The 24774-nt window shown below is 52.8% G+C and overlaps 1 protein-coding gene across 1 annotated transcript in view; it reads right to left on the reverse strand.

Annotated features, from left to right (window-relative positions):
* Positions 1-24255, reverse strand: part of rtn4rl1b (reticulon 4 receptor-like 1b) — a 108449-nt gene extending 84194 nt beyond the window's left edge. The window contains exon 1 of the mRNA XM_088906869.1: positions 22757-24255. Within this exon, the coding sequence (XP_088762995.1) occupies positions 22757-22769 (13 nt within the window). The 5' untranslated portion in view covers positions 22770-24255. The remainder of the gene's footprint in view (positions 1-22756) is intronic.
* Positions 24256-24774: the final 519 nt, after the last annotated feature.

Genomic DNA, 24774 nt, shown 5'->3' on the forward strand with positions numbered 1-24774 from the left:
CATTGTGTTCCCCACAGATTTCAAAACTCTATGACTGCCTGTGCTTATACAGGCCTGTGCTGGTGCTGCTCTCGCACGATTGGATTATTGATCAGATAGCAGGTCACATTGGCCATATCAAGACTGCACAGAATTAGGTTCAATTTCAGATATGCTTAAAAGACAGTATTCTCCACCTGCTTTGAGTTCTACACCTTCTTTGTCCTCTTTTCACAAAGCTCATTTCCAGCCTCATCTTGTCCTGTCCAGACAAAACCCAACACCCTGTTTTCGGAAGGACGCCCGGCCGGTGTTTCGTCTTCAGGTGACAGGGGAACTGTCCGGTGTCTCTACAGCATGAAGTGTAAACGGACAAACCAGTGCAAAAAATCTTACTTTTCAGTTTTGGAGCACTACAGCAATCTAATCATTATGAAAGGCTAAATCTGACACCTTTGGAAAAAATCAACTACTTGTGGACACATTGCAAATGAACCGTCATGTCAGCGTTGGTGCTCAGCGAGCGCAGCAGTAGACTGAAATGTATGTGCAGGATCTCAAATTTCCAGCATACTGCTGAGATCTTTTCCTCTAGTTGACTGCAATTAATTTGCGGAATATGTGTTGCATTTACAGCTTTTCAGATGTCACATATTACAACTAGGAATCCTGCATATCGGAGAGCATTTTAATTCACTGGCTCTGGATCTGTGATTAGTGCTGCAACTGGTTCTCCTTAATGCATTGGAGTGAATCTGTAGTACAATTTTTAACCAGATACCTGTTTTAGCTGTAATTACAGCCCAGAGCCAGGAAGCCAAGGCAGGACTTAATCTAGCAATGCAGGACTCCTACATTCATCTCCAGAATGGTTTCAGAGAAGAGTGATCTGGGCGCTGCGGTGATTTACAGTTATGTGTGGGGGACCTGTCTGCTTGAGGTGTGCAGGTACTGTGCATTGGGAAATGACTCCTGTTTCTTCATGCAGTGGGATGCAGCTGAGGGGTTAAGGCACTCTACTCCAGATGGCTCTTTGAGAAGGCAGAGCCCAGGTTCTCAGTCAGGCTAACTGAACTCTGACAGCATCTCTGATTAAAACCTGACCCAGATCACTCATCTCCTGCACAGGAACGCATTACCAGAACACATCTCCTCCCTCCTCCTCCCTCGCTGTCTAACCCACCTTCATTTCTATTCCAATGCTGCCCTCTGACACTCCCTCTCCCTGCACCCTGTCTTTCCATCTCCTCAGTTAAGATCTTCCTGCTCTTTTTTTTCCCACCTGCATCCCCTGCAGAGAGGAGCTGCTGGAAGAGGGATTTTCTGGGTTTCTGCAAAGCTCGCCCATAGCACTCTCCCTCACACACAGCACAATACACAACAGTGTGGAGTGTGTGAACGGTGTGCAGAAGAGGGCAGGCCAGCAAGCTGGTTTAGCTGTTAACAGCTTATTCATCCATCGAGCATTAACAATATCCGCATCAACAACAGGGCTGAGTACCTCGTTTTTGGCATGTGACAGATGAGATTCTACACAGTAGAAAGGTCCCTGCATCTTTGTTATCCTGTGATGAAATCTGAAGATTTATGAAGAGCCTCTGAGCCCTTAAACAGCAGTGACTATTCTATTCTCCCTCACACCTGAAGAAGGCTCCACAGCCAAAACACTGTGTGTTGCATGGAATAAACCCGCTACCTGTTCCTCTGTGGCCAAGCATGCTGACGCAGCTCCCTACTTGAACTACTAGTGACTAGTCTATGCCAGTCAGTTGGAAGTCACAGTAAAGCAGACACACAAGCATGGTCTCCTCACGAGGCTGGAGTCCTCAGACTGCTGGGACGGGGAACAGGACTGGAGTTTAAAGGGGGCCTGCAACTAAACAACAGGTGCCTGTCTTTCGAGTGTTGGCACTTCGCAAGTCACTCCAATTATCTAATCAGGTGAAAATGACGTGAAAAAAAAAGCTCAGCTCTGCGCCTGATGAGGACCCAGCACTGTGCCTGAACGCAGGGAGTAGTGCAGCTGCAGGGCTGTGTTGTCAGGTGAAACGGTTTCTTTGTAAGAGGTGCTAACTAGCAGCACACAGGCCAGCTGCAGCTGTTCTGTATGCACAGATCTGCATAACGTCCCGTGAGTGTGACTTTATCCCCCTACCCCCCCCCCAAAAAAGTCAGTTCTTGTAATGGTGCATCGGTGGATGTCAAACGGGCTCTGATTTTTTTTAAATCCCTCCATTCTGGACCCTCACTTTCAACCCCTGGTGCAGACACAGCATTATGGAGCACAGGCTGCTTAGCAAATGGAGTGCCAGTCCACAGCGCGCCATACTGCGGGGGGGGGGGGGGCTGACCGTACGCCACTTCCCTGACAGGTCGTAATCACAGGTGTGGCTTGGTTCAGTTCCACCTGTCTGTGGGCCCAGCCAGCAGGAGAACGAAGCTGGGGGGCAGGGGCACGAGGGTGGGGGTGGGGTGGATGATTCAAGGAAGAGGCAGAGCAGGGTGTAACAGGACCCAGTCCAAGCTCCCGTGAAGCGTAGTTCAGGACCCTATGCAGACGGTATAATCCGGAAGTAAGTGGAGAAGGACAACAGGGAAAAGACGGGTTGACAGACGGGGGAGCGTGACGGCGGGGATCCAGCACTCGGAGGGCGTGGCAAAGGCAAACGAGTCCAAACAGTCCAAGGAGGAATCTGGGGTGCAGTCCAGGAACCGGGGGACCCCTCCAAGACTAGACAAACAAGGTTAAAATCCGGAACAGGATCCGGAACAGGAACAGGGAATAAAACCAGGGTAACGAGGCCAGGCGCTCCGAGCCCCGGACCCAGACGGTCAGGATGCCGTGGTGAAGCCGATGCCATCGGGTCTCTCCTGGACCTGCTGGTAGGCGGGCTTCCAGGCGTCCATCTCCCATTGCTGAGCCAGGAATACCGAGAGCGCCAGGCTTAAATAGTGAGACACAAAACGCGGGGCAGGTGCACATAATCAGCTAAAATCCGAAAGGGTCGGAGCACGATCATGACACAGGGAATGCTGGGAAGGAGAGGCCGATCTCCCTTGTGCCGCAAAGCAGGACGTTGGCTCAAATGGCAAGAGTTCCGAGGGGCTTTCCCTCCTTGACTTTACATTTCTAAGCCCCGTTTGAAAAAGGAGGGGTGCCCGGTCAAGCTTTGTGCATGCTCTACAGTTCTAATGGCAGCACCGTCCCTGATCGGCTATCTTTACAGGCTTCCCGTCTGGCTGATTAAAGAGCACGAAAACGAGCCGTTTTTCCACACGCCGTGGCCTGGCCTTTCCAAGCTGTACTCCCTGTGGGCCGGAGATAAATATTTGCGGAACCTGCAGGGATTTGTATTAGAAACGGATGGGAGCAGCAGTCCGGAGGCTGCTGAAAGGACGTAGCTCTGCCAGCTGGAGGACGCACTGCGCTCTAGGAGGACATTGAAAGAATCGCATAGTGGGAAAACATTCGTTTTGAAATTTTCAAAAAGGCCTGAATTTGCAATACTACGTTGTATTGAATTTCCCATTCCTCAGATCCTCACTGCAGTGTAGTGCTGAGTTCAGTGGTGTGGGCTGCATTGAATTTGCTGTTTCTTCTATCCCCTGTCTTCGCTTATTAAGCTGTACTGTAAGCTATACGGCATTTTATTTGCTATCAAATCGGAAAACCCTATTGGGTTGTATCCACTAGACTGCATTGAATCTGTGACTTGCATTTATTATACTGCGTTTGTACTACTAATTTGTACCATCATCGGCTGTGGGAATTCCTGTACGTACTGTATATTCCTGAGCCTGCAGTGCCATGTAGCACTGAGCGCTGAATAGCCTCCTTGAGGATATGATCCCCTAAACAGGGACACCGTGTAGTACAGAACGCGATATATAAACGTCTCCGAAGTATGGGGCATGGTCAGGGCTCTGGGCTCCCGACTGGAGGGTTGCAAGTTCAAATCCCAGGTGAAATGCTACTGTACCCCCCGTGCAAGATTGTTCCAGCAATCCCAATGTCTAAACAAGTACCAAAAACACGTAACCACCGGGTATCCACAAGTAGTTTAACAACTGCAGGATGCTTTGGCTAGAAATTTCTGTTCGAACACCACATCTGCCTTAAAAAGTCTCTCGGAATATATCTGTGGCCAGTCCCCTCCCCCCAGCTGGGATTTCCAGGTGCAGACGGAGCGAGAGGTGCCACCGGTGAAAATGTTAACAGCCGTCTTGACGTGTCGAATCAAAACCTGGTGCCGCTCACAACAGCTGAAGCACGTGAAAACACTTTGAGAAGTAACCTGGGTTATAGGGCTGTAGGCGTTTACTGGTGTGTTTTGGGAGTGGGCTGAGAGAGCAGTTTCTCCGGTTTGTGCTGAGCACAGCAGCGGGTGTGCACCAGTGTAGAAGTGCAGCCGAGATCGATGGGGGATCGTGATTTCTGGTTCGGCTCTCCAGCACGGCCCTGGAGGTGAGAGCTGCTCTGCTGTGGCGGCCTGCTGTGGATTAATCTCGGGCCTGCCCCCAGCCTGACGGGCAGCCTCCATAATGAAGATCTTTCACACAGTTACCTCAAAACCCCCTGGGATCTGAAGCAGCTATAAATAGCGAGCAGGAATAGGTGGACCGTGTTTCTGAGGAAAGGAGGAGCAGCTTGATTCAAATCCTCCAAAGGCACAGATTCTATTACGTTCAATGCGAGTGGTTGGAGCTACAGTCCTCTTTTTGCGAAATCCTTCTGTCTGGTCCAGCCAGCCGCTGCTGGGCAAACTGATGCATTTTGTGGGGTTGGATCCAGACTGTTCTAAAGCCCAGGAATTTCTGTGAGCTCAACCCAGAGGCAGACACGGCCTTTTCTCCAATGTCAAATGCCAGAGCGGTCACTGACCCGTGTCTGATCTGGAATCTGTTGGATTCCTCTGTCCATTTGCTGGTCCCTCGCCCCGGTGGTGAGCAGATTGTGGTCAGCGCTGGACACAGTGTCCTTGATCTCAGTGCTCTCCTGCTCCCCGGGCTCATGTGGTGCAGGAGAGTTCTGTTCGGGCCACCACTGAGCTGTTGAAGTGCTCCGCTTGTGGTGTGAAGAGAGCTGCTGTCTTGCTTATTGGCAACCCGGTGTGCTCAGTGAAGAGCTGGAGCAAGCAGGCTTTCTTGTTACAGCTCCCCTCCTCCCCCCCCCCCCCATCCCCAAATCGGCCACACATTACTTCTGTCTCAGTTGTGCAGGAGAGAGAGAGACAATGTTATCAACAAAATTGCCTTGAGATTGAAGAGAAACAATTTTGCTGCCTGCTAGTTTTGAGTAAATAGATGAAAAGAGCTCTGAGCAGAAGCAAATGGCTGTGTTGTTTGAAGTGGGAGCTTTGATTACCTTTGGATTTTGTCCTTTTCTTCCTGGGCTGCGGCTGCTGCTCATTCTGATGTTAAACTGCTAGATTTCTCGCAGCTGTTGGCACTGATATTTCAATATATATCTGTTGACATTGTGTCTCAAAAGCCATTACAATGAATTTCATTATGACAGAGAAGGCAGGTCTTTCAGACCATAGGGTAAGGACAGGAGTCTGCACCAGGAAAATTGATTTTTTTTTTCTTCTACATCTATTATTTCAGCAGAAGGTGCTGGGGCTGATGGCATGACAATTGAAGATCCTCTGTCTATCTGCAAAGCAATTAAAGGATGCTGGAATGACAGACCCCTGTGGCACATGCTCCATATAGAGATATCGACTGCAATCCCTATTACAGCACATTTCCTCCTTAGCAGAACGATCGCGTGTCCATTCCCAGCACAGGCGGTCAGCGGCTCAAATCCCGCCGAGGAAGATAAACAGCCGGCTGAATTGTGGAATTCGCCATTTGGAATTGCTAACTGTCCCACCAGCTTGGCTCCTCCGCAAGACGCTCGTACAGGAAGTGCGAGGAAGGATGCGGGAGAAAATACCACTTCCTGAGCACCTGCAGCAGAGGCAGCATCTCCTGGAGCAGGGGTTCGTGAGATCGTGATGGAAACATCAATGTCAAATTATATGGGCCTATTAATAAATAACAATGTAATAAGGATAAGAAAAACAACAGGAGTAACATTAATATTTTACAAAGTGAAAGGAAGCTTGTTAAGAGGGTTGCGTTTATCTACATTGATTGAAAGGTTTGATTTAGTTAAAATCTCAAGGGGGGGGACTTGAGACAAATAATTTAGGTTGAAGGGGTTCAGCCGACAGAAAAAGGTGGGGAACCCCTGGCTTGGAGGGATGGAGCAGCTCTCACTGACTTCGCCACAGATGTGCGCGGGAGGCCTCTGTAGCGTAGCAGGCCGAGGACGCCCTGGCTGGACAACCTTCGATCTCCAAGGTGCGCCCCCTTGTAGGCACTGCTGCCCCTGACCAGCCTGCCAATGTGCCAGGTGCCCATGCCAACATAATGGGAGGGCGTTCACTGCCAGACACTAAGTTCTGCTTTTCAGAAAACAAAGTCTACTTTCTTCCCTTTAAAAGATGCCCATAGGCTGTATATCATGGACCTGGTTTTTGCTGAAAATACCCTCCATATTATGACTCAGAAGGTGGATCTCACCTTCTGGAGTCGGAGATCTGAGCTCACTGCTAATTGGACATCACACCTACCGCGCCAGCCGACAGCGTATAAAGGTATTGCTTACCGTGGTAGAATCGTGGTGGAACCACAGCAAAGCTGCAGAGACACCAAGCACGTTTGCCACTGTAAACTGTCATACAGACCCGGCGGTATGCCACAAGACCTCCTGATGTTCTCAGTGGGATGTTTTGTTCATGTGGCGGCAGATCCACTGTGCACACACACACACAGATGGGTTTCGTGTAAACGTTGGCTGCTATTTTTAAAACCTTTGTGCGAAACGTGCAGAGCTAACGCAGCGCGGAGCTCTGGTGGCTTCGCGTCGCGGTGGGCACGGGGACAGGACGGCTCTAGCGCGCGGCAGTCTGCGGCCGGCGTGCCCCCCCCCCAAGCTCGTCAAACCACCGCGTCTACCCCCGTGGCCTCCTGGGACTGCTGACATCACAGCGCTGGGAGAGACGCACGTCCAGGCTCTCGACAGGCTGCCTCCCAACTTAATCTCGTCACCGGAGAGTGACAATAATCACATTATTGGTGACACTGCCATTGTTTTGTATTTCTACGGTTTTATTTTGCCCCTGTATTTTGCAACCTAATTCCTTGCCCCTTCCAGGCAGCAGACAGCTGTAAGAAGATACCGCTGTCAACACTCGCGCATAAAATCTTCAGTAGTGCTTAGAAACGACACAATATTCGCGCACAAATACATCCTGACACCTCTTCAGGTTTTATAGGCGCTCTGAGATGCCGGAACAAGCATTTACCAGACTTCACAGAGGTTTATGCGAGGTTGAGAGCTGAAATAACAGAGCAGCGCCATTTGGGTGAGTAAATAATCTTGGAACGGAAGGGAGCTGGGCTCGGAAAATTCAGACTGACGAGAGGAGGGGCTCGGTGAAGGCCATGAAAATACCGCTGCTGAGCCGTCTGGTCGTTTTTCGGGTTTTACCAGCTGCTGGTTGTGAATCAGACGGCCCTGGTGGCGCAGGAAAACAGATCCCCATCACCAATGCAGACTCCCTGGCTTTCGTTTAAATCCAAAACCCCACAGCCTGTAAGACCTGTGGGAGCTCAAACTGCTGCATATAAACTTCCCAGGGGGCGACGCGCCTGACGATCCGGCCAGTGTAGTTTCATTTCTGCACACCGACAAAGTGTAGGGCCTGGACAAAACATTAGGAACCCCCCCAGTTAAATAAGCAGGCTTTTTCTTAGTGGCAAGGGTGCATGGTTGAAGAGCATTAAACAGGTCTCCATCACCTTCCCTGGCCAGGACGCTGCCCGGATCTGCGTTCAGCCTGGAGCTACTGGAGCCAGAGCTGTGGGCGGGTCAGTATCACACGCCGTCTCTCGCCGTAGCTAGGAGCCGTTATGCTGGGAGAGCGTGAATGCTATTGGGCTGCAAATGTTTAAAACCCTGGTGTGTGTTGCCACGCCTCTCTCAGATTGCTCTTGCTGCCTGTAGAAGCCCAGTGTGTTGTACAGAGAAGGCTGAATGAAGTTAATGCACGCCACAGGAGAGAGGAGGCCATTCAACCTATTGCAGTATTTTTAGTTCGGATTCTCTGTATCCCTGTAGCCCTTGTGAGGCACCGCGGGAGAAATGTTTGACTTGGAAGAAAACGCTGAGCCGAGAGAAATTCTTTAGGGATCCGAATATTTTGCCCAGAGATGAGGAGCGTAGCCGTGCGCTGCATGAGCAGATTATCACTGTAAAATAATCTCCGGCAGGCTGAAGATCCGAGTTTCCCGCCATTGAGACATACATTTATTAGTGTTGCTAATACCTCCTTAATCTGGCTCTGCATTTCTCTCTGTGCTTTCCCCGCTGCCTGGCTACCAAGTTATCTTTCCATCTACACAGCACTCCGGATAAGGACGAGCCAATTAATTATCAAATACAGTGCCGAACAGCTCTGCTGTAGGCTGGAACATGTTTCCTCTCTCCCTTTTCGCCAAAACTGACATGAACTCTGGCTGAAAACCATCTAATAACTCATCAACATCTTGCACTTCCTCTTACAGTCATCTAATGACCTGGCATTAGGTGAGATTGGCCTAGATTTCAGCTGATCGGAGTTGGGGACTCAACATCTACATGGTGAAGAGTACACTGATTGCCAGCAGGACTCAGAGGAAATAATAATTCCCTACACTTATATAGCACTTTTCTGGACACTCCACTCAGAGCTCTTTACAGGTCATGGGGATCCCCTCCACCACCATGAGTGTGCAGCCCCACCTGGATGATGCACCAGTACTCTCCCCACACACCAGCTCTCAGTGGGGAGGAGAGCAGAGTGATGAAGCCAGTTCAGAGATGGGGATTATTAGGAGGCCATGATGGGTAAGGGCCAGGGGGAAATTTGGCCAGGACGCCGGGATAACACCCCTACTCTTTTCGAGAAACACCCTGGGATTTTTAATGACCACAGAGGGCTCTTTGGATGAGGGGTTATTTGGATGGGTTCCCATCTCTTCTGCTCTTGAAACACTAATCCGCCCACCTTTGTGCTGCACCTCTCCATTTTATTTTCGGATCCAAAACCTCTGTGCAAGTGCTGCTCCTACTGTGTGGAGAATGGCGGTAGGCATTCTCCAGAGGGCACTAAACTCGGCTGGATACACCCCGTACTTGGATAAGGAATGCAATAACGCACTGTTATCCCTCGTTCTGTGCGTGGGATTACTGTTCCCTAAAAACATTATAGAACCCCCTGCTCTGTTTGCTCCTCCTCCTGAGTGCCGGTAATGTTGCCACTGCCACTTATAAAGCAATCGTGGAATATCGAGAGAGAGCCCGTCTCCACATGCAACATGGCTGCTGTTCTTTGTTAAAACGGAAGAGCTTTTCTGGCCCCACGCCTATTGAATGTTCACTCCTATTGGATCTCCTCCCGCTCCGGCCTCGTCGCGAGACTCGTCTGCCTGGCCTCTGTCGGACTTCTAGCCGTGTGAGACGCTCGATAGTTCCCGAGCCCTGCTGCGGTAGAACGAGCACTCGTTCCAGTCCGGGGATTGACCTGCTTCCCAGCAAGAATGCCTACAGCCCCCCCCCCAGGGTGAGCATTCCCCTTCTGCGGGACCATCAGTGATGGCGGGTCCTGTCTGGTGGCGCTGTGTCGCTCTCACGGCTGTTCACTTCAACACGCCAGCGCTCCAGACACGGAGGGCCTAACTGAGGAGTGCACTCTTCCTGAGCGCTCCAGCAAACGCGCTGGGACTTCTCACGTCTGGTGTGCATTACAGCCAGAACATGACAGGAGAGATGGGAGAGGAGCGGTTTAACAGTGATGGAGGAGGGTGGAGGGAGATGGGCGAGGGCGAGGAGAGAGGCAGAGGGAAGGCAGCGAGAGCGCGGGGGTAGCGAGGGGGTCCAGGAGGAAACGTCTGAGCAGAATAGCTGCACTGCTGAGAGCTGCAGCCCCAGCCAACCAGGAGCCCCAGATTCACAGGCGTTCTGGGAATCAAAACACTTCTCAATAATTCAGCACGGATGAAAAAACAAACTCTGCAGCAAGCCAGTCCTGAGCTGCAGAGCGAAGACAGAGACAAAACGTGGAAGGAAGAGCAAGAGCGAAAAAAAGTGCATTCAGAACGTTTCGCTGACTGCTCCCAGCCTGGAGACAGGGGTGGGGATGTAGTTAACAAGATGTGTGTTCATTAGGTCTGTGTCAGTGTGCCGGGCTGCACCGTGTTCAATAGCTCAGTATCAGAGCTACTGAACACAGAGAGAGTGCTGGGCTGCAGTGGGTTTAGTAGCCCAGTCTCCGAGTGCTGGGCTGCAGTGTGTTCAGTTGCTCAGTGTCAGTGTGCTGGGCTGCAGTGTGTTCAGTAGCTCAGTGTTAGTGTGCTGTGTTGCAGTGTGTTCACTAGCTCAGAGTCATTGTGCTGGGCTGCTGTGTGTTCACTAGCTCAGTGTCAGAGTGCCAGGCTGCAGTGTGTTCAGTAGCTCAGTATCAGAGTGCCAGGCTGCAGTGTGTTCAGTAGCTGTGTCAGTGTGCTGGGCTGCAGTGTTCAGTAGCTCAGTGTCAGAGTGCAGGGCTGCAGTGTGTTCAGTAGCTCAGTATCAGAATGCTGGGCTGCAGTGTTCAGTAGCTCAGTGTCACAGTGCTGGGCTGCAGTGTTCAGTAGCTCAGTGTCAGAGGGCCAGGCTGCAGTGTGTTCAGTAGCTCAGTGTCAAGAGTGCTGGGCTGCAGCGTGTTCAGTAGCTCAGTGTTGGCATACAGAGCTGCAGTGTGTTCAGTAGGTCTGTGTCAGAGTACTGGGCTGCACTGTGTTCAGTAGCTCGGTGTTATAGTGTTGAACCACTGAGTGTTCAGTAGCTAGGTGATTAGACTGATTTGCATGTACATGGGGGAAAAATGAAGAAATTTAAAAATTTAAAAGCAATTTTACGCTAAAGTAATCAAATCAACCTGTCAGCTATGGTGTACTGACTCGTCTGTCTTACCACAATAAATTTAGAACAAGTAAATGACTTCCAGTGCAATCTGTTTGGTTAGCTTTTTCAATTTGTCTAGGCTGACATTCACTCCTTTTACATCTTTCTTTTATTGAGCTTAATTTTAATTGAATTTTGTCACAGAAAACAATCCAAAATCCTCTGCCCTCCGCCTGCATCTCCTTGGGTTACAGTTGTTTCATTTCTGCACACAGACAGCAAGGTAGGATGCTGAAACAGTCAGCAATTAGACCGAGCCCCAGTGATTAGAGGGTTCTGGTAATAATTCCCATAAATGCATTATTTATATACACCCGGCAAATATCCACATCCCAGTCGTCAGACTTTGGAGGGGGCGGGGGGGGGGAGCCATCTGCCTGCACGTCTGGTGAGTTTATACACTGCGCTGGTGTCTGTAAGTCAGTCTGTCTTTTGCTTTCCCTTTCTGTCAGGCTTAAAATCTCCATTGTAAGCACATTGTCCATCGTGACTGCACAGGGCCCTGTCGGGGACTGCGAAACAACACAAGCGGAGAGCCGGTGAGATGAGGTTGAATGGGGCTTTTAGTCCAGAGGCAGGGGGACAGACAGACGTGATAATGATAACGGATGGCCCGGTGCTTATCTGTCTGCTCCATTCCGCTGCAGATTGCTGTGCTTTGTACATCCAACCAAGTGGCTGCTTGGCTGAGGCCACTAGAAGAGAATGAGCCGTTTGCACAGCAACACGCTGGCTGAGCCGTGGTCCTGCCGTGCAGGGGAGTATGCAGGTACAAACCAGGTCTGCTCTCTTCTTCCAATGGAAATGGACAGGACTGTATTTGCATGCCAGACAGAAATACAGGTCAGCTTCTCGTTTTGTCTGTCTCTTTCTGCCCGGTGAGTCAGTATGCTGCCTCTCCTACAGCCATGCAGCGTGTAAGCACGAATCCGAGCTGTGAGGTCCCTCACTTTTCTGCCCTTTTGTCTACTGAAAGCTGGTGGTGATTATGAGGGGCAGAGGAGTCTAAATGTAGGCTCTGATTCCCCGGAGCCCCTCTCCAAACAAAGCCGGCTGACCCTGGCTCACCCTGCGTGCACCTCTCCTCCTCGCTCTGCAAACACAGCTTCGCAAAGCACACACTGCCTTCAAAACAGACTTAATACAGCCACTTCATGTACCAGCCACACTCTGTCTCCTCTCTCGGCAGCTGAATAGCTAGAGCTACAGCACGCACACCATGTCAACACGCTCTCAGATCACTGTGCAGCTCAGCACAGCCCCGTGCACTAGCGCTGCGCTATAACCCCACACAGCCACTTCATACCACAGTACAATGGCCTCATCATCCAATGGATTAGTGCAGCTACTTCATGGTGGTGTTTATCATAAGGACCTCTTAATAGCCAAACCCAGCAGGATTGTGTTGATATTTAAAGACGCTGGTGACACTGACTTTTGTCTGTTAATTATTGTAAAGAACCATTTTAACCTTTTGCTCGTTTTTTTTTTTTTTTCCAGTGGTATAGCCCGTGAGCACACAGCCTGTCAAAGTTGGGAGGACCAGGAAAGGCATTCTACGATTAGATAACCTCAGTGCAAAAACCAACAGAATCACCGAGGACATGTCATACAAGCAACAGATACTGTAAGCAGGTCAAGTGATTTCAGATACTGCTTTTCATTTAGAGAGGTGTTTTATGAAGTTGAGCACGATGCATTTTAAAGCAGGGGCTACCGGAAGCCTGGCTTTGACGGAGTGTTCAGTGGCTGAACACGGGGAGATGCTTCCTGCTCTGTGCTGCGACAGCCTCATTTGGATCCCCCCCAATCCAGGGACCAAGTAACAGAGTAAGTGCACGTCGGGGCTCACGTTGGCTTGGGGATCCAGTTACAGATCATGGCTGGATGGTGAACTGTGCCCGGGGTGGGGGCGGAGGTGGGGCTCCAGTGAGACAGGACCGGTGGGCACGGTGGGCTCAGATCGACTGGTGGAGCACAAACCAACCACCGCAGATCCAGCTGGCACAAACGAGGGCAGAGGAGCGCATCAGCACGGGCGAGGTCATACAACAACAACAACATCACTTTATTAACCCTTTACAATTTCTTGCATTAGGAATGTGTCTTTTCGCATACCCCAGCTTGCTCTCCATGAGACACACAGACAGGGAGAGAAGCTTGGGGGCAGAGCGCAGGGTCAGCCATTTATACGGCGCCCCTGCAGCAGTTGGGGTGAAGGGCCTTGCTCTGGGGCCCAACGGAGTAGGATTCCTCTGCTGGCTGCGGGATTTGAACCGGCAACCTCCCAGCCACAGGCGCAGATCCTGAGCCACAGAGCCACCAGGGCTCGACCAGGGCGGATACGGCTGACCATGTGCAAGGGCCTTTTCTGAATGAGGAACGATGCTCAGGCCTTCCTGGAGCACAGTCACGAGCTGGCGCATGTGGCATCGCCTCTAAATATTCAACAGCGGGGCCGTTGCAGCAGCTGCCCCTGGGTCCCCCGTGTGCTTCTCTTTCGGAGCCTGCGCGGGGCTGAGCCGCGCTGCCGGAGCTGCGCCGGAGAGGAGCTGTTGAATAATGAAGCCGTTTCAGGAGGAAGCTGGCCCAGAAAGCGAGGCCGGTGCCAGGCCCTCCCCGCCTGCCGCCACCGCCGAGGCCACGGATGAAAAATGCATCCTCCGCTCCACGGCCCCAGGCGGGCATTAACCCTTCACGCCCCGGACGCGCGCAATGGAACGAGCGAGGGAGCAGCTGGCTGGCACATCTGTCCTGTTAGCCGCAGCTAACAGGGGTGACATTTCCACTAACAGCCCTGCATGTCAGCGAGCGGTTGCTGCCACATCCCCCAACGTTCGCTGCACCTGAAGAGTCTTTTTGGGGGCAGGGGAGTTGCCTATTAAGGCCACGGTTTGTACTTTTAACCAGCCCGGAGGAGAGTTCTGCATTTGATATCTCTGTGCCAGTGACTGTAACTCACAATGCCATCACAGGATCTTCTGACACCGTCCCACTAAGCACAGTGCTTTCCAGATCTCCCACGGTTTTGCACAGGCCTACAGACTCCCACTGCCATCGTTGTACTGTCTCCCACATCCTCTTGTTTATAGGATTGAAATGTTAATGGTTCTTACTATCAGATAAACATATACTGCTATAGTCTTCTCTGCCAGTGCCTCAGCTCTAACCACTAGCCCACACGGCCTCTCTCCCAGTGCCTCAGCTCTAAACACTAGCCCATACTGCCTCTCTCCCAGTGCCTCAGCTCTAAACACTAGCCCACACTGCCTCTCCCCCAGTGCCTCAGCTCTAACCACTAGCCCACACGGCCTCTCTCCCAGTGCCTCAGCTCTAACCACTAGCCCACACGGCCTCTCTCCCAGTGCCTCAACTCTAACCACTAGCCCACACGGCCTCTCTCCCAGTGCCTCAGCTCTAACCACTAGCCCACACGGCCTCTCTCCCAGTGCCTCAACTCTAACCACTAGCCCACACTGCCTCTCTCCCAGTGCCTCAGCTCTAACCACTAGCCCACACTGCCTCTCTCCCAGTGCCTCAGCTCTAACCACTAGCCCACACTGCCTCTCTCCCAGTGCCTCAGCTCTAACCACTAGCCCACACGGCCTCTCTCCCAGTGCCTCAGCTCTAACCACTAGCCCACACGGCCTCTCTCCCAGTGCCTCAGCTCTAACCACTAGCCCACACTGCCTCTCTCCCAGTGCCTCAGCTCTAACCACTAGCCCACACTGCCTCTCTCCCAGTGCCTCAGCTCTAACCACTAGCCCATACTGTCTCTCTCCCAGTGCCTCAGCTCTAACCACTAGCCCACACGGCCTCTCTCCCAGTGCCTCAGCTCTAACCACTAGCCCACACTGCTTCTCTCCCAGTGCCTCAGCTCTAACCACTAGCCCACACTGCTTCTCTCCCAGTGCCTCAGCTCTTACCACTAGCCCACACTGCCTCTCTCCCAGTGCCACAGCTCTTACCACTAGCCCACACTGCCTCCCTTAACAGTTGCGACCAGTTCACACGTTGTCAGAGCTACTGTGAGAGCAAGGCACCGGTTCGTAAGAGGACTGCAGGCTTCCAGTCAGATTATGTCACATTGCTCAATTAACCCAATCAGATTCTGCATTTAACCCGCTCTGATACTTTACAGTGCCCGTCTGAGCAAGCTGTTTATGATCCCCTCTAGTGCTGCCAAAACCAGATTGCCTGTGAAGCCTGCAATCCATCACCGCGAAGAAGCTGAATGACACGGAAGACCTGTTTCTTCCATTAAGGCTGAGCCTGAGCCAGGAGCTTGCTTCCTCTGCCTCTGTCTCTGAGATAAAAACAGGTAAAGGCTCTTTCTGAGCTGTGTGAATCAGAGGCAGGAGAGATACCAGGATGAAACAACGTGAGAATATTAGCTCAGAGTAACAGGGAGAGCGTGCAAATGAGCTGTTCACCATACTAGCTCTTTTCACCTTCTAAATAATTAACATTTCTGTGTGTATCTAGAGACAAAGAGTGAGTCTGCCTCTGTAATATCATATCAGAAGGCTGTGGTAGAACTGCATATAAAATAACGCAGGACAGAGCTGAGAACGCCAGACAGAGTGGCTTCTTGTGCTTTCCATCTATTTAAGAGTCTTATGTAACGCTAGGTTATTGCAATTCATAATTCACTTTATTCTGCACCATCTTGGCGACTGCAGCATTAAATGCGACGAACTGTGCCCAGCGGTTTCTGGGTAGCGGACTGACTGTGCTCCTCTCAGCCGGATGAATTTCTGTGCCGTTGCCCGACTGCAGCCTGGATTTGTGGGCAGGTCACCTGTGAGAGGATTTAGAGAGGCGTCCCATCAGGATCAGGACATCGGAACTGACGCAGGAGCTGCACGTATGGGGGAGCGTTCGCCCTCTCTTCATCCAGCTGTTGTATCAGCCCTGCAGCTCCCAGATGGCAGCCCACTGAAGCTCAGCAGGTGTGAGCCTGGTCAGTACCTGGATGGGAGACCTCCTGGGAAAAACTAAGGTTGCTGCTGGAAGAGGTGTTAGTGGGGCCAGCAGGGGGCGCTCACCCCGTGGTCTGTGTGGGCCCTAATGCCCCAGTATAGTGACGGGGACACTATACTGTAAACAGGTGCCATCCTTCGGATGAGACGTAAAACCGAGGTCCTGACTCTCTGTGGTCATTAAAAATCCTGGGGTGTCTCTCGAAAAGAGTAGGGGTGTTACCCCAGTGTCCTGGCCAAATTTCCCCCTGGTATTTACCCATCATGGCCTCCTAATAATCCCCACCTCTGAACTGGCTTCATCACTCTGCTCTCCTCCCCACTGAGAGCTGGTGTGTGGGGAGAGTACTGGTGCATCATCCAGGTGGGGCTGCACACTGGTGGTGGTGGAGGGGATCCCCATTACCTGTAAAGCGCTTTGAATGGAGTGTCCAGAAAAGCGCTATATAAGTGTAAGCAATTTTTATTATTATTATCTTGCTTGCCTGGTTGCTCATAGTTTATGGGACCTGGATCTGATGGGGTTATTTGAAAGGCTGGACAAAAAAATGGCTGGACAGCTTGTTCCAGACACCTAGCACCCTTGGTGTAAAGAAACACAACCAGTCCGCTGCCCACACTCGCTTCCCAAAGGGGGAGCATCACTCCACCTGCTCAACAGGAATAACCCCCTCACCTTCGTGAGACACATCCCCACAGCCCACCCCAGTCCTGCATGTCCCCTGTACTGCATGTCAAAGCTGGCGCCTGTCCTATTAAAAGTAAAACACTTAGTGCTATTAAATCATTAGGCTTGTTACATGGCCCCTAACCTATAGCTGTACAGTCTTCTGCGGTATGTTCACACCAGCAAGGTGGCTTGTCAGAGGGTTTTTAGTCCATCTGAAACTAATGATAAAAACCACAAAAGGTCCATTCCACTGGCGCTGACACAGGTGTGGATGGATGTGATATCCTTTTCTCACTTAGCTGGATTCCGTCGGGTAATTGGGCAAAGTGGAGAGCAGGAGAAGACGTTTTACACCGGAGCTAAAAAGCTCTGGAAATCGTAAGCCAGACAGCTCCCTTCGTGCGCCGCAGGAGGGGTTTTAATCGAAGTGACACGGAGAGCGCGCAGCCGGGCAGAAGGGGACGAGGCTATTAGCGCCCGAGGAAGGCGAATCAGATCTCCGTCAGAGGGAAGCTGTCTGGTGGCCGGGAGACGCTAACGCCGAGAAGGTGCTTGTCAGCCCCCCTCCCCTCCAGCTTTCTCTCGGGGTCTCGGCCGGGTGGCCTGTGACACCTTAGGTGGAAGCAGGAGTAGTACAGTGATCTCGGCTGTTACGCGAGTTTCCAAAACCCGAATTGGCTCATACGCGATGCGAGAACAGGGGAAAAGTGTCTGTTTAACGCGAAACTCACGCGATTTCCTCCCCGACCTGTTTACGTTTCGTGTCGTGGAGGAACACGTCCGAACGCGGCGGTCCGCGGAGGAACACACACGATGCTCAGTTGTCCCGCGTGCTGTGTCTCGGAGGTGCTAACTGGGAGGTGCTCCTTAATTTTCGTGCTATTTTCACGAAATCGTCTGCATCTCGTCACCAGTGGACAAGGCGACAAGACTGTATCTAAGAAGCGTGCTGGTGATAAAATCTCAGGTGGTGGGCTTCACTTTTTTTTCAAGGTAAAGTCCTAAAAGTACTGTAGTATTTCTTTATTATGAATTGAACATGTATTGAAACTGTGCTAACATTCTTATTAGGGTAATTCTTAAATTTGGTAAAGCTTTGCTTAGGCATTGGGTTAGGCTGTGAGTGGGCTGCCCCTAACCCTTTTTTTCCCATAAGCCCTGTTATTTTTATCGCGCGATTTTGCAAAACGCGAGGTTTTACAGGAGCGCATCTCTCGCGTTCTAGCAGAGACGCCTGCACTTGGGGGGCCAAACGCATCGATTCGCTGGGGTGACGGAGGGATGTTTTCCAGGCTCTGTGAGTGTTGACCAGGGTGGGAGGCTCCTAACAGTATTTTCACAACCCTGCCTGCAGTTTCACCATTTTCACACCAGTCATTTACCGCGCTTGACCACAGCTCCCCGAGCTCTGCTCTGCATTTACCATGGTACACCACAGTAAACTTTCAGAAAAGACGGCTGGCTCTGACTGCTGTTTCAGGTACTGTTAAAGGTCGCTAAAAGGTCAGAGGCTTTAAGTTCCTTAACATTGCTGGTGACATGATTGACTTAGGTCCCAGTTTGCTTCTTTGGTTGCTGTTGTGCTGGAGTACTTGTCCTGGACCAATCTCTTCCCTGTTCCAGGATATTTAAAAGTGAAAGTGAAAGGTCGTGCGGATGAGTCTGTCGCTCTCCTCGCCTCTCGAAACGCCTGGCCCACCCCTGTCCTCAGCTAGATGTCTGAAGAAGGCCAGGTCCATTCTCAAGGACCCCAGTCATCCCAGTCACAAACTGTTTTCCCTCCTACCGTCCGGTAAACGGTACCGAAGCATTCGGTCCAAGTCCAACAGACTACGGAACAGCTTCTAGCTCCAGGCAATAAGACTGCTAAACAGCCAACCTGCAGCTCCTTTAGCAAATCGCCTGTAATGGCTACATGGACACACAGTCTTCACTGTATTCAGCATAACTGCACTACTTGTATATATTGCATACACCTTGGACACACAGCAGCTCTACTCATATTGAGTTTTATTCCGTTTCTATTACATCTATTATTAAGTAACCTTATTTTCATAACCTCAGTTTTGTGATTTTTGTGTTTTTTGTGATTTTTGTGATTTCTGTGATTTTTGTGAGCTCACAGAAAAGACATTTCATTGCCCGCAACTACTGCTGCACGCCGTATTGTTGGGCGTCTGAGAAATAAACTGTGATTTGATTTTTGATTTTGATTTGTCCGCCCTTGGCCCGCAGCTGGACAGCGCGCCGTCAGATCCGGAGTGGGGGGGGGGGGGGGGCTGAGCCGGGGCCCCTCCCAGGTGGGCAGCAGCAGCGCCGGGTCGTCAGGGGCGCCGGGGGGAGGAGAGGAGCCGGAGAGGAAGGAGCCAGCTGGACTGGGAGCTGTGGGACGTGCGATCTTTGTCATTGGGAACAGAGAGCTGGAGCAACGCTGGCATCGAATGGGAATAATCAACAGCTGAGCCAGGACATGTGGCGTTGAGCCTCCATCTCACGACCACGTTATTGCAGCTGACGCAGTGAGTATCCGTGAGAGGGCTTCTGAGCTTTCGATTAAGAGTTAACCTGGCCGAGCCTGTCCCTGGGGAGAGCAGGTCATGTGTATTCGGGCCCTGCAGCCTCATGGTGTAATCAGGAGGAAACGCACCCGACGGACACAGGTGACAGAAGAGCCAGGAGAATCAGGAGAGGGGTGAATCGATATCGGCCCTGCTCCCCCGTCCCAGCAGTCAATACAGCTTGGGCTCTCATTGACCTGGACACCGCAGTGATCCGGCTTAATTGGACATCAGTGTTCCATTCCGAACGCCTTATAACCAGCTCTGTCGCATTGGCTCCTCGGATCTCAGACACCGAGATCATCTGCAAGGCGCGAAACCGCCCGGTTTGTGCCCAATGTGTAAACTTGAAAATTAACTTCCGGGCATTAGGACCCACATGGACCGCAGGGTGAGCGCCCCCTGCTGGCCCCACTAACACTTCTTCCAGCAGCAGCCTCAGTTTTTCCCAGGAGGTCTCCCATCCAGGTACTGACCGTGCTCACACCTGCTGAGCTTCAGTGGGCTGCCAGCTGTGAGTTGCAGGGTGATATGGCCAGCAGCAACTCACAACTGGTAACCCACTGAAGGTCATCATTTCATGCCTGTGATTGCGTCTTTATTGTAAATGTCTGTAGAATTTTTTCCGTGTTCATTGTATCTGTTTTGCTTTGGCACCACTGACTGTACTCATCGGCCATGCCAGTAAAGCACCTTGAAGTGCAGTGAATTGAATCGGGTTCAATTCCCGAGGTGCTGTCTGTGTGGAGTTTGCATGTTCTCTCTGTGACCGCTTGGGTTTCCACCCGGTGATCTGCTTTCCTCCCACAGCCCAAAGCCCTACTGGTAGTGAAATAACTGGTTTCTGGGAATGCTGGCCGTGATCTGAGTGTTTGTGTCTCCGTGTGTGCCCTGCAGTGGACAGGTGTCTCGCCCAGGCTGTACCCCGCCTTGTGCCCGTTGTTTTCCAGGCAAGGCTTGTGCTGTCCCAGCCCCTGAACTGGACTGAACTGAACTGGGTAGGAAATTGGACAGATGGAAACACGGATAGGCCTGTATCAGCGGTACACGCCACCCCTTGGCAGCTTAAAAACGTGGCATCATTTCTGAGGAGCACTTCGAAATGCTACACTACAGCTACTGCTGATTTAAAGCAACATTTTAAGGCAGAGGCAGCACTGTTGTCCTGCTTTTATATTTACACAGTGCGTAAATAGGATCAGGTGAAATTACGTGTAACCAGCCCTTAGTACTCGAGTAGCTGAGGGAGCTCTTGTTCATGCTGTGGCAAAGACACGTGACCACAGGCTCCTGCAGGCCCGGGTCAGCGAGACACGCCCCCCCCCCCCGGCCAGCGGCGGTGTTATGACACACGGCTCCCTGCAGGGGGAGCCCCTGAGCTCGGCCCTCGCCGCGGCCGGGCTCCGAGTCCGCCCGGCCCAGCCCGACCGACAGCCTCTCAGCGGGCGGCCGCACACCAGACCCATCTGCGCCAAAACACCGGTGCGTAGCTTAAATATCGGCGTGCAAGTTACCTTTCGAAACCCTAGCACGCCATGGACGCAGCTTTCTGGGATAACCCGCCGTGATGCTCATTCGCAGTTCAAAGTTTTTTTTAAGTTTCATGGTGTTGCTTTGGGGGGCGAGGGGGGCGGTGAGCGACGCTAATATCGCTCAGGCTCCCAGCAGGTCAGGGCGCTGCTGTGTGGAGGCGGAGGAGTCTTGAGTAAATATTTGAGAGCTGCGCTGTTTGGGGGCAGGCGGAGCAGTGCGGGACTCTCTTCGACGCTCTTGTCAACAGGACGCGGTGCGGGCTCGGGGGTGTTAAGGACTGCGTGCCGTTATCTGCTTCGCGCATGAGAGCAAATCACCCACTCCTTCGGCGGTCTTCATACACACATATCCACGTCTCTGCACAGACGTGCACAGAGACTGTGGAAAAGTCTCCGTGCATTTGCTCAAGCTGAAATGTTCATCGCAGTGTCTCTCTCTCTCCCCCCTGCTCTGCGCTTCTGCACTTGAAATAATGTGCAAATGCGACGCAGGAGCCGCGAGCGCGCGAGAGAAGGGATATTTGAGGACCCAGCTGGCGGGGGCGCGCGAGGCGGGGGCGCGCGGCCGGGGCCGAGAGCGCTCCGAGGCGCCGCCGGTACCCGGGCGGTCGCGGAAGCGGGGGGGGGGGGCCCGAGCCGGGCGTCCCTGTCGCTAACCCCCGCCTCGGCCGCGCTCCCGCAAGCGCTCCACAGCGGCGGCAGCCCGGCTGCTGCGTTATTGCGCTGAAATCCATAATTTCATCAGTGACCCACATTAAGGCGATCGCGCTGGAGTGAATGAAACACTAAACCGCTTTTCCGCTTTCCTCGCGTTCAGGTGCCTTTTGCACTTTTCTAAGCAAAACCCCAGCAGTGCAGTGTTGATGTGATTTTCACATTTCACAGTACACCCCAAACACTACAGGCAGAGACAAAAGTATAACTGGAATGCTTGCGGGTATTTAGCAATCATCCTACAAACTGGGGCAGATGAAGCAAGAATTTGTATCTGAAATGTTCTGACCAAGCCTTATGTCAAACACGGGAGCGTAGTCCGAGGAGATTGAACGCCTCTTCCTTCTTCCAGTCTGAGACCTGGAAACAGGTGCAGCAGTTGTGAGCGAATATAAACACCTGCCTCCCGTCCGTCCCCAACTCCTACATCTTATAGTGGACTGCTCCGCCAGTCCCGGCTCCACCAGTCTCAGCTCTAGCAGTCCCAGCTCCACCAGTCCCGGGTCCACCAGTCCCAGCTCCACCAGTCCCTACTAAACCAGTCCCAGCTCCACCAGTCCCAGCACCACCAGTCCCAGCTCCACCAGTGCCTACTCCACCAGTCCCTACTACACCAGTCCCGGCTCCACCAGTCCCAGCTCCACCAGTCCCAGCACCACCAGTCCCAGCTCCACCAGTCCCTACTACACCAGTCCCGGCTCCACCAGTCCCTACTAAACCAGTCCCAGCTCCACCAGTCCCAGCTCCACCAGTCCCTACTAAACCAGTCCCAGCTCCACCAGTCCAAGCCCTGCTTCCCTCCCGGGCACCGGTGGGAACACGCACGGGGTTTTCACCACCTCCCCGGCTTGGCGCTCCGTGCCCACCGGACTCCTCACCCTGGACACGCCTCCACGGCCACTCGCGGACCCCACGGGCTACTGTCCGAGACAACAGCGGCCAAACAAGCCCTCAAACTGCAGTGCGGCACCGCTGTCTCGATTTAAGAACAATATTACGTGAGGTGGATAAATATTTCATGTACTCCACAAAGCGTGGAGAGGCAGCCGCTCTGCCACCAGCCTGCTGCGCCCGAACAGCCTGGACTCGTCTCGCACCAGGCTGCGTGCCGACGCCGGGCGAATCGAGCCCGGACTGCCGAACCGCGTTCACAATATCGCCATCTCTGCGAGCGCAGGTAGCCCGCCAGGTAGCACCGCTCACTCCTGCAGCTCAATAAACCCACCGGCCAGCGGAAGCAACACCAACAGCCACGGCAACAAAAGTTTTTTTTCTCTCTCACTTACCCCGTTTGAACATGTTGGAGATTTGCTTGGTTTCGCGCGGAGACACGCTCGTCCAACCCAATATTCCAGACTGGCCGGGCCCGTGGTTTGTTTTGGGGGTGTTTTGTTGTTGTTGTTTTTGGAGGGGCGGGTCTGGGGCGAGTTTTCCCCGGAGTCTCTTCTTCTCGCCCGCCGGGGCTGTTTTCGGAATGTTTCTCAGCCGCCTCTCCCAGTCACAGTACAATCCCCTGAGGTCCCGGGCCGAAACCGAAGAGGGTCGTGTCCCAGCAACCCGACAGCGCAGAAGGGCAGGCGAGGGGGGCTTTCTTCGGCATGCTCACGGCTGGTGCGTCTCCCTCGCTCACGGGAGAAATTCTGCCTTCAGAAAACGGCAACAGCAGCGAGACCGACACAGGCTGACAGGACGCGGCTGGCAACGGGCTTCTGACTTCGCCACCGATAAGACCCTCATCCCCTCCTCCGGCTTCCCGTCCCGCCTCCCAGAACAGAGGAGGCTCTCTGTTTGTGCCTGCACGACAGTCTCGCACACCACCCAGAAATGTTCGCCAGCGGAGCCCCCCGTGAGTCCAGCCGGCGAGCCGGGTCGCGCCGCGCAAGAAGTTGCAACACGAGGCCCGAAACGAAAACGCTGAAGGAGTCCGAAACCCCTCGCCTACGAGCGACGGGATGCCGCCGTCCGTCTCCCGCCCGTCGGTCCTTCGGGCGGGTAGATCGTCGAAGCGGTTGATGAGCAGAAGCAGATAAAAAGCGAGGACGCGGCGGCCGTGTGCTCCGCCGACAGGTGAACTCCGTCTCCTCGTCGAGACTTCAGGCTCCTGCTCACAGCGCGCCGCCCCGCGCTTGTGCGGTCCGGGGCGGGAGGATCGGAGCCTCTGTCTCACTCGCGGACCCCGCGCGTCGCTGGCGGGTTGGGCTGCAGCTGGGTGCCCGTCCGCTCCCTCCGCTCGCAGCTGGCCGCGGGCTGGGCGCACGGACGGCCGAGGAGCGGGCTGACCGCCGCCGGGTCCCGGGGTCCGCAGGTGCGCGTGTGTGCCGCCCGCTCGCAGTGCTCCCAGCCCTGGGTTGGGAATAAAGCGGCAACTGTCTTCCTTCTCATCAATAAATCAGCTGAATCCGGACGAGGCGCCGGTTTCCCACTGTCATTTATCCCCAAATAAACAACAGCGAGAAAGCGAACGGAGTCCCGACGAGCCCCACGCTGCCCCCGTGGCACGAGTGTCCTCTCCTCGTGTTATTTCCGTCTCTTAATTAGCCAGGACGAGTAATTAACTGCGGGAGACAGCACCTCGCAGTCTCGGAGGCAGTAGAAGCGCAAAAGGCTCCCGCTCGCTGCAACCGCTCTCTCCTGCAACACAACGCCTCCTATATTTAAAATTTATGAAAACGCGTTTTGCTTTCAGTTGAGTTCAAAAATACCAACCAATTCCCTCGGCGACCTGCGCTCCGACATGTGACGCGCTCTCCGGAGGTGTTTATACTCTCCCTCCCTGTCAGATTACAGCGCACGCGAAAGCGGCACGCAGGATGCTATTTTGTGTGGGGTGGGGGGGGGGGGGTAGGGCTTTCTTTATTAATCCAAAGAAGATTTTAGCGTTTTATCCCGGACATTAGCGGGAGATAGCAGCTCGGCGCAGCTGGGAGAGATGACAGATTGTTCAAATAACGCCGAGCCCTTTCAAAGGGAAAACTCGCTGATAATTCTGACCGTCAGGAGAGAGTGGGCTTTTCGTTCTTGGCGGAATAATTTGATCAAACGACGGTGTATAACTTTCCGATTGAAGCATCTCTTGACATGCTGTCTGCCTACAAAATGCTGAGATTGTATTACCAGTCCAGCAACACGACGCCTCGTACGGGGAGATGAACTGTACTTTCGGGCCGGTTTCCTACAGCATTTCGGGCTGAATGAGGCGCTTTCTGTTGCTTGATTATGTGCCACGCCAGCGTGTAATAAGGGTCGCCCGCGGAGAAGGGTTAGGCTGGGTTTTAGGGTTTTTGTGTGATGACAGGGACGCGCA

Source organism: Atractosteus spatula, chromosome 27, assembly GCF_055471065.1.
Source record: "Atractosteus spatula isolate fAtrSpa1 chromosome 27, fAtrSpa1.hap1, whole genome shotgun sequence".
In the NCBI taxonomy this organism is placed as follows: domain Eukaryota; kingdom Metazoa; phylum Chordata; class Actinopteri; order Semionotiformes; family Lepisosteidae; genus Atractosteus; species Atractosteus spatula.